Source organism: Carassius auratus, chromosome 13, assembly GCF_003368295.1.
Source record: "Carassius auratus strain Wakin chromosome 13, ASM336829v1, whole genome shotgun sequence".
NCBI lineage: Eukaryota > Metazoa > Chordata > Actinopteri > Cypriniformes > Cyprinidae > Carassius > Carassius auratus.
The window spans coordinates 1,847,591-1,857,590 of record NC_039255.1 but is presented as its reverse complement, the minus strand read 5'-3'; the positions used below and the strand labels follow the sequence as shown (position 1 = coordinate 1,857,590).

Below are 10,000 nucleotides of genomic sequence, written 5' to 3'. Positions count from 1 at the left end.
TTTTTTTTTCAAGTATTATTTACATTTATTTGGTTACCTTTAAAAACATTCCATTGTATTATTTTTGTTTTATTGTTTTAATTTATTTTGTTTTAGTTTACTCACCTGTAATAAAAAAAAAAACACTTCCAGTTAACATTTTATTTTATGATTTTTGGTATAAATTCAACGATCTTCAGCTTCAATGTTGCTTTGAAAATGTAGTTTTTTTCCCATCTAATATTGATATTTATTATTATTATATAATAAATATTATTTTATTTAAGCTTCATTTTTAATTAACAAAAATGTTTAAATGGTTTTAATTATAAAAACTCTAATAAGCTCTGAAGTTGACTTTAAAACTAAACAGTTTTTTTTTATTATTATTGTTATTTTGACGGATTGTCAGTGGACGCTCTGATGAGGACATCACGGATGAAAGGATCCTGCGAGCACCAGATGAACAGGAAGAGAGCGCCGCTGAGGATGATGGGACGGGGGGAGTTTTCTCTGCCAGTTATTCATCCTCATCCAGTTGTAAGACTCTTGTGAACTCCTCGCCTCCAGCAACTCTTCAAATAACCAATCCAGAAACAGACGACCAGCCAAACTTCCCCGTCTTGTCTTGTGCTAATGGGATTTGTAACAACTTCCTGCTACAGCAAGACCCTCAAACAGGACGTCTAACCTTACTTCCTGTTCAGATCACCGTGCTTCAGCCAATCACAGGCTCAGAACCAGTAAAGCTTTCAGAGGACAGTGTGAGGACTGAAATCATCTGTGTGACCCCCCGAGACTCGTCAGTGTCTCCTGAGAGTCGGGTAGCTGATATCAGAGTCCAGCCGAACGCTGCGCCTCGCTGTATGAACCCGAGCTCGTCTCTGGAGCACGTCATGGAGCTGCTCACTGAAGAGTTTGCTTTGGATCGAGTTAAAGATCTGGCTATGGGTAAAACATTAAATCACCAATTTTAATGTTTCTGCTTATTATACCTAATTGGTGTTTATTTTAAAATTATTTATTTAAAAATGTTTTATTATGATATTTATTATTAATAATAATAATTTAGTTTTTAAAATTTTACAATTATTTTTACTGTATTTTATTTTATATTTAATTATTTATATTTAATATTTAGTATATTATTTTTATTATATTTTATATATTTTTTATTGTTTTTTTATATTTTATTATTTTATTGTATTATTGTTTTTAATACATAAAAATATTTTCAATTATTTTATATTTTATTTAGTTTTACATTTTTTCTGATTTATTTACATTTCATATATTTAAGTATTATTGTAATGTATTGCTTTAAATGATTTTGTTCTTTTTTTACATTTTATTCTATTTTATTTTGTATTTATTACATATTTATTACACATATTAAAATTGTTACTTTAAAAAAAATGTTACATTTTATGTATTATTTTAATTAACTTTTTAATTTTATTATTAACTTGTCTTATTTATTTTTTTGTTTTTACATTAAATTATTTTTATTTTATTTTATTTTACATATTATTCTTATTTTATTGTATTATTATTTTACATTTCTTCAGTTTAATTTATTGTGGTTTAATTCACAGATTTTCCCATTAAAAAATAATTGAATAAATAAATAATTGTTGTGTTTTTGAGAGTAGGCAATATATTTTAGACACATATTTACCTTTGTTGGAATTGCCTGAATCAGTTCTTTGTTGGAAGAGTCTTGTAGGATCCCTCGTGACTTGTTCTCTGTTTCCAGGAAAATACATCATCTCTTTAAAAAGCCTCCAGTTTGAGACGTTTTGTCGAGCGATAACAGAGAAGTTCAGTGATGTGCACTGGGATCAGAAACAGCTGTGTGACCTTCACCGTCTGATCAAACAGCACTCGAGCGGATCTTTACACGCTTTATCATCTGACAGGTAAAAACAAATAAATAGTTTTGCAAAGCATATAATAAAAACTCTTGTTTTGCTTCTTAAGTGGATTAAGCTTATTTTTAGAGAACAAAAATATAGATTCAAACTAATTATTACTCAGATACAGATTGCAATGCACAAAATAAATAAATAAAAATACAAGTGCACGCATGAATGAATGCTTGATTACTGAACAGCTCACATTCAGAGATGCGCAACAGTCTTGAATCTGAATTTCAGTCACATGAGACCTTCTCAAAACTCCTTCAAACACACGTTCACTTGCGCTGCACTTATCGTCAGTGATCAGGCCAGAATGGTTTCAGGAACAGCTGTTGGTCCGTGTGGAAACAGAAGAGTCCTCGAGATCAGGAACAGACACAGCGCTCATGTCACATGAAGCCGGGCACACAATGGTCTCTTTCTGACCGTGGATCACATGCGGTCCGATCCGGCTCGGGGTGTTACAGACGCTCTGCATGCGGTTAAACGAGACGCAGGTGATTCGAGGCGACTGGAGACGCAGGTGCTGGAGATTCAGTGAGTCTCGCATCAAAAGACCGGTTTTTATAACTCTCAGCGCTCGGGAAAAGTGTTCAGGAACCATTGTGCCGTTCTCTGGTAGGTGATTTGGAGGAAAACTTTTATTAATTTATTTGTTATTTCATTCTTCATTTAATTTCTTGCTCTGAAATCGGTCTGTATGGCAAAAAAAACTGCTTTTTTTTCTAAATATCCTTAAAACAAGATTTTTATTTTATTTTATTTAATTTTTTAATTTTTTATTTTATTTTATTTTTTTTATTTTTTTTTTTTATTTTTTTTTTTTTTTTTTTTTTTTTTTGGTCCTGCAATCTGTATCTGTACTGCAAAAAAAAAAAAGAAAAAAAAAAAAGAAACAAATATTTATTCTACAAAGAATAATTTTCAGAATCTGTATTTTTGTTGTTGTTGTTGTTTTTTTACCTGTATTTGTAATTTTCTCCAGTAATGCTCTCCGTTGCAAAACTATTTAAAATAAAATATATATTGAATTATTTTATTTATTTATTTATTTTGTTGGATGTGTTCTAAGCATCAATTTCACAGAAAAAAAGATATTAGCTTTAGATTTTTAGATATTTTACTGAAAAACCAGAATGTTTTTTTTTTTTTTTCTACAAAGAATAATTTTCTTAATCTTTATTTTTGTCCTGTTTTCTAAACATTCTTTAACAAATAATAATAAAATCTATTTGGAAAAGTTGATGAAATACATTTTTTAAACGAATTAGCATGTTTTATTTGTTTAGTTAATAGTAGTTTTTTTAGGGGTCTGGCTTAATTTGTATTTTTATTGTTTTCATCTAATTATCCTTAAAACTAAACGCATATACTTAAAGAAAACCATGTGAGAGAATACATCTTCAAGTGTGTGTGTGTGTGTGTATGTGTGTGTTTTATTTATTGACATATTTTAGACCGTTTATTATTGTTTTGACTTGCTTTCTGTATCTGTAGTGCAGAACAATATTTTTCATAATCTATATTTCATCATGTTTTTTAGTTAAAACATCCTTAAAAAAGATAAATGCACTTTTTAAAAAAAATTAATATTTAATATTTTAAGTTATGTTTTTATTATTATTATCATTGCATTGATGTTTGTTTGTTTTTTCATTGTGTTTTGAGCATAAACCTCAGCTCTTGACGTTCAGATATTTTACAGGACAGTGTTGTTTTCATCTTCTCGCTGGCTTGGCTCGGAGGCTTTGAGCTGTTTAATGTTCTGTTTCCAGAGCTTGTGTTGTGTCTCTCTCTCTCTCTCAGTGTCTCTGATGAACAGTCCTCCTCAGAGGCAGTGAAAAGGGCAGCAGCGTCGCTCCAGATCACCAGACAGAGCTTGACCGGCGAGGAAAACGCTCATCCTGACCACAATGCAAACCTCTGGCCCTCAGATCGACCCGCGACCGAGGAAAACCAGCTGAACCAGATCATGAAGGAACCGGAGTGCAAACCAAATGAGCTTAAATACAGAGAAACCGCAGATGGACGAAACCTAGAGCAGACGGGATCTGAGACCAGGACCGCATGCTGGAGACGAGACACACAGGAAATGACATCAGAGGACGACAACAAAGGTAGGACCGCCTCCCGTCATCAATCATGCATCAAAAAAATCTGTCGTTTAGTTTTGAAACCACTTTCCTTTTCTGTCAGCCAATAATCAAATAACTATTAAATCATTGTTTTAGGTTACCGTTTGTATATGATGCACCCTTTATTAATATCTTGTTCATATAGAAAATAATACTGGTTTATGCTCACCTTCAGGCCATCCGAGAGTAGGATGAGTTTGTTTCTTCATCAGATTTGGAGAAATGTAGCATTGCATCACTTGCTCTGCAGTGAATGGGTGCCGTCGGAATGAGAGTCTCACAAGTAATCCACAGCACTCCAGTCCATCAGTGAACATCTGGAGAAGACAAAAGATGAAACACATCCATTTCCATTTGCACATTAGAAATGAAACATGTCAAATATTTAGTTTTACTCAGATGGACATTCAGTGCTGTTTAATGTTGACTTCAGTGTCTCTGTTCTGTCGTTATTGTCTGATTAGTGTTTAGGAGTCAGTGAAAGCCTGTTTTAGAGATGTTTTATTGAAAGTTGTGTAATGTTGATGGACAGTTGAAAGCAAATATAAAAGACGGAGTGTTTTTCAGCGCTGCCAGACTCACTGAGAGCTCTTGGTGCTTGTTAGTGGAAACGAATGCAGATGATGGGAGTTTTCATCCCGTCTGGCGCCCGGTGCTCTCCATTCTGCTCGTTCCAAACACTCACAGTGATGTTTTCCTTCGTCTTTTATGGTCTTTGTGCTCCTGCTCTTCACACACACACACTAAGTACACACACACACACACACACACACACTCACAGCAAACTGCAGGTGTAAATCACACACAAACACGTCCAAGTCAAAAACCAGAAGGAACTAATAAGGAAATAGAGAAGTCTATCAACACAAAATAAGATTGTCTTGTTTGAAAGTTAGCACAGATAGATATTCAGATGGAGAGATGGACAGAAGGACAAATGAATGGTTGGATCGAAATTTAGAGGGATGGATGAGAGACAGACAGATGGACGGATGAATATATAGATGGACGGCCGGCCATATGGATGGATAGATAGATGGCCGGGTGGATAGATAGATAGATAGATAGATAGATAGATAGATGGATAGATGGATAGATGGATGGACGGCTGGCCATATTGATGGATAGATAGAGGCCAGATGGATGGATAGATAGATGGAGGACCAAATGGATGAATATGTAGATGGATGGAAGACTATATAGATGAACGGATGCATGGATGGATGGATGGATAGAGGTACATATGGACGGATAGATAGATTGTGGGACGGACAGATGAATATATAGATGGACGGAAGGATGGACATATGGATGGATGGATGGATAGATAGAAGGAAAAATATGGATGGACAGCCCTCAGATGGACAGATGGACAGATGGACAGATGGACAGAAAGAAAGAAAGAAAGAAAGAAAGAAAGAAAGAAAGAAAGAAAGAAAGAAAGAAAGAAAGAAAGAAAGAAAGAAAGAAAGAAAGAAAAAGAACGGACGGACGGATGAATATATAGAGGGACGGACATATGGATGAATAGATAGAGGGACAAATGGATGGATAGATAGAGGACAGATGGATGCATGGACAAATGGATGGGTAGATAGATAGAGGGACAGATAGATGGATGGAAAAATGGATGGATAGATAGATGGACAGATGAATGGATGGATAGATAGAGGGACAGATGTATGAATGGAAAAATGGATGGACAGATAGATGGACAGATGAATGGATGGATAGATAGAGGGACAGATGTATGAATGGACAAATGGATGGGTAGATAGATAGAGGGACAGATGGATAGATAAAGGGACAGATGGATGCATGGACAAATGGATGGGTAGATAGATAGAGGGACAGATAGATGGATGGAAAAATGGATGGATAGATAGATGGACAGATGAATGGATGGATAGATAGAGGGACAGATGTATGAATGGAAAAATGGATGGATAGATAGATGGACAGATGAATGGATGGATAGATAGAGGGACAGATGTATGAATGGACAAATGGATGGGTAGATAGATAGAGGGACAGATGGATAGATAAAGGGACAGATGGATGCATGGACAAATGGATGGATAGATAGAGGACAGATGGATGCATGGACAAATGGATGGGTAGATAGATAGAGGGACAGATGGATGGATGGACAAATGGATAGATGGATGGAGGAACAGACAGATGAATAAATAGATGGATGGCTGGATAGATAGAGGGACAGATGGATAGACAGACAGACAGACAGATGGACGTAGATAGATAGATTAGTTCTAATAACAATGGTGTTGATTTGGGGTTTGATGTGATCTTGGCAGGTTTGGTGAGCATCTCTCTCTGTCTGTGATAGAGCTGTCTGAGCTGATGGAGCTGCAGTGTGGTGCTCCTCCTGATGGTGGCGCTGGTGAGTGTGTGTGTGACGCTGAAGCACTGGAGGACAGCGGCGGTGCTCGGATCACTCCCGACAGCTCGGAGCTGGACATGGACGACTGTGACTCTCTGATCTCTGAGCGGATGCTCTCGGTCTGCAGCGGCCCTCAGCGGGCCCCGTGCGGCTCCTGGGCTCTGGCTCTGTACGGGGACCAGTGCTTCAGTCCAGACGTGCTGGAGTACACACAGAAGCTCAGCAGTCACAGCCAAGCTCCCACGCTGGAGGACAAGTCTCAGGTGGGTCTTATACATGTGATGTATGGATTCAAATCTGCGCTTCAAATCATATTATAACAACAAATACATATAAAAAATAATAAGATCTTTCATAAAACACTTTAAGATTAAGATTATTTTCATGACAACTTAACACATTTTCACCTTTCACATTTATCAGTTTTGTATTTTGTTTCTTCTTAATTATCTTTATTCTCAGTGGTGAATTGGTTTTATTCCCGTGGTATATTTTACTGTTAAATTATATATATTTTTTTATCAATTAACAAATATTAAAAGCAGTACAATGACAGATAAATAAAATATAAATACTTTACAATTTACATAATATAGCAGTTATTTATTATTTTACTACCATTGTGAAACTATTGTAGTTTTAAATTTAGATTAAATTTTTATATTATCTGTTTTCATTTTCATTTTATTAAAAAAAAAATGTATTAATGTCTATATTGTTTTTACTTAATTTGTATTTATTAGTTTTAGTTATTTTAGTATAGCAAGTTAACCTGAAGAATGCTGCCTTGGCAACTAGCAAAAATAAAATTATTTAATTTAATTTAATTTAATTTAATTTAATTTAATTTAATTTAATTTTATTTAATTTTATTTAATTTTATTTTATTTTATTTTATTTTATTTTATTTTATTTTATTTTATAATAATTATTTTTATAATAATTGCGTGAAAATAATAAAATGTAATTATCAAAAAATAAATGTAAATTTTCTTTATGCAATTTAATTTCCTGTTTATTTATTTAGATTTCGGGCTGAAACATATATATATATATATATATATATATATATATATATATATTTATTCTTTTTTTCTTGTGTTGACGTGTCTTTGCCCTGTGTGTGTTATTGTCTTAATGCTGATTTCCGGTGTTTATTTACTGCTAACTTTACTGAAAGGACCCACATTTCATGCAGCCAGAATTTCTCCAGGTACAGTATTCTAAACAACCTTCATTTTCATCGAAGAGCTTCAGTGGATCAGAACTTCCATCATTCATGTTTTGAATGAACCACATGCATCAAACATTCAGATCAGAATATAGACAATGTGCATTTTGATTGGCTTCAAGTATAGAGTTGGATTTATAGCAGAGTATGAGAGCTCAGTGTGTGTGTGTGTGTGTGTGTGTGTGTGTGTGAGATGCTTTGATGGCGTTTGAGGGCTGTTTTTATGAGCGGGGTTCAGACGCAGGAGCTCTACAGGAGGAACCGAGCTGCAGATGGACTTCAAAGCTCTGACCATCGATCTCTGTTAGCACAGAGAGACACACAGAGAGTCTTCATCCTGATCATGTGCACTACTGCTTAAGAGTTTGGGATCAGAAAGATACGATATTCTGCAAGGATGTATTCAATTGATCTAAAGTGACAGTGAAGACATTTATAATGTTATAAAGGAATTATATTTCGAATAAATGCTGTTCTTTTGAACTTTCTGTTCATCTCTGAATCCTGAAAACTTAAATGTATCATTGTTACCACAAAAATATTAATAATAATGCATAATAATCATCATATTATTCTGATTTCTGAAGACAGTGAAGACTGGAGGAATGATGCTGAAAATACAGCTGCACATCACAGAAATAAAATACACTTTAACACAGATTCACACAGAAACATTTTATTTTAAATTTTAATAAACTTTAACATTTTTTACTGTGCTTTTGATCAAATAAATGCATCCTTGTTGAGCAGAAGGCATCATTACATTAAAAAAATCTTACCAACCCTAAGTTTTTAAAGGCAATTTACACACCAAGCATCTTCATCCTCTTCATCACATTGAGTCCTAACTGCAAAAAAAAAAAGAACAAAAAAATATATATAAAAAACTTAAAATAAAAATGCATGAATAAACATTAATGTATTATTCTTTTTAAAATTAAACATTAATAGAAGTTAATAATTGGATCTCAATAATACCTACATAACACTGGTCTAGATGATTAATCAGGTGGATTAATGATGAAGTTGGTTTTTTCCAGCAGGGAACTGGTTAAATCCTGCGCTCTGTTGTCTGTGAATGCAACGCATGTTAGTTGCATATATTTCCAGAGTTCAGCTGGGCATCGAGATCCATTTATTGATCTTTTCTTACCTTTTTATCTTAAACAGGAGCTGCACCAGCAGCTGATTATTGAGAGCAGAAATCTGAAAAAGAGCAGAACTTTCTACCACAAACTAATACAGCAAGAGAGGAAAAATAAAGGTACTTCTGCAACAATAGAAAACCTGACAGCTGTGCATTAATTCTGCAGTGCAGCTGTTCCTCGTTCGTCAGTTGTGTGTGTTTTATGTGCTGCTCGTCTGTCTTTGTAGGTTCAGACATGAAGGTGATGGTATCTAAAGTCAAGCAGCAGTTTGACGAGCTCAGAGCCAAAGTTGAGTTTCTGCAGTCTGTTAAGAAATATCTCCAGGTTTGTGCCAAAGCACACGCTGCATTTCCTCTGCATGGGTTTAAAGACATTTCTAAGCGTTCATATTCTACATTTACATTTATTTACTTTGCAAAGACAGTTTCATCTTAAGAATCTCACAGTGTATTCAGGTTTACATTTATCAGAGCTCTGGGAATCATGGGAACCCATGACCTTGATGTTGTCAGGAACTTTTAAATGATAAGAACTAGAGATCTGTTTGGATGAGCCAAATTCAAGCCATTGTAAAACAAAGCCATTGTAAAAGTTAAAATATTAGTTACTTATTATAATAATAATAATAATAATAATTATTATTATTATTGTTGTTGTTGTTGTTGTTGTTATCATTACCAATTTATAACAAATTGTATAATAATGGTAATCTAGTTAATTTATTAGCAATAAAAATAATTATTTAATAATAATAATTATTATTATTAATTTATAATTATATAATACTGCTATTAATCTGCCTAGTTTATTCTAAATTAATAGTAAAAAAAATAATATATTATTATTTTCTATTTTAATCAATTAGATAATATTGTAATCGAATTTATTATAAATAAAAAAATAACTGATTACTTATAATTATAATAATAAATGTTATTATTATTAATATAATAATAATAATAACAATAATTGATTCATATTATCAATTTATAACAAATTGTATAATAATGGTAATAATAATAACTATTAATAACAATTATTAATGTTAAAGATTTATTTTAATAATAATACTTTTACTACTTATAATAATAATAATAATAATAATAATAATATGTATAATTTATTATAAATAGTAAAAATAACAATGATATTTTAATTTTAATAACACCAACAACCACAGAATAATT

The 10,000-nt window shown here is 33.0% G+C and overlaps 1 protein-coding gene across 1 annotated transcript in view; it reads left to right on the top strand.

Annotated features, from left to right (window-relative positions):
• Positions 1–10,000, top strand: part of LOC113112312 (kinase non-catalytic C-lobe domain-containing protein 1-like) — a 40,805-nt gene that overhangs the window by 19,764 nt on the left and 11,041 nt on the right. The window contains exons 14-19 of the mRNA XM_026277759.1: positions 392–930; positions 1,736–1,898; positions 3,705–4,015; positions 6,381–6,697; positions 8,836–8,929; positions 9,040–9,137. Of these exons, the coding sequence (XP_026133544.1) occupies positions 392–930; positions 1,736–1,898; positions 3,705–4,015; positions 6,381–6,697; positions 8,836–8,929; positions 9,040–9,137 (1,522 nt within the window). The remainder of the gene's footprint in view (positions 1–391; positions 931–1,735; positions 1,899–3,704; positions 4,016–6,380; positions 6,698–8,835; positions 8,930–9,039; positions 9,138–10,000) is intronic.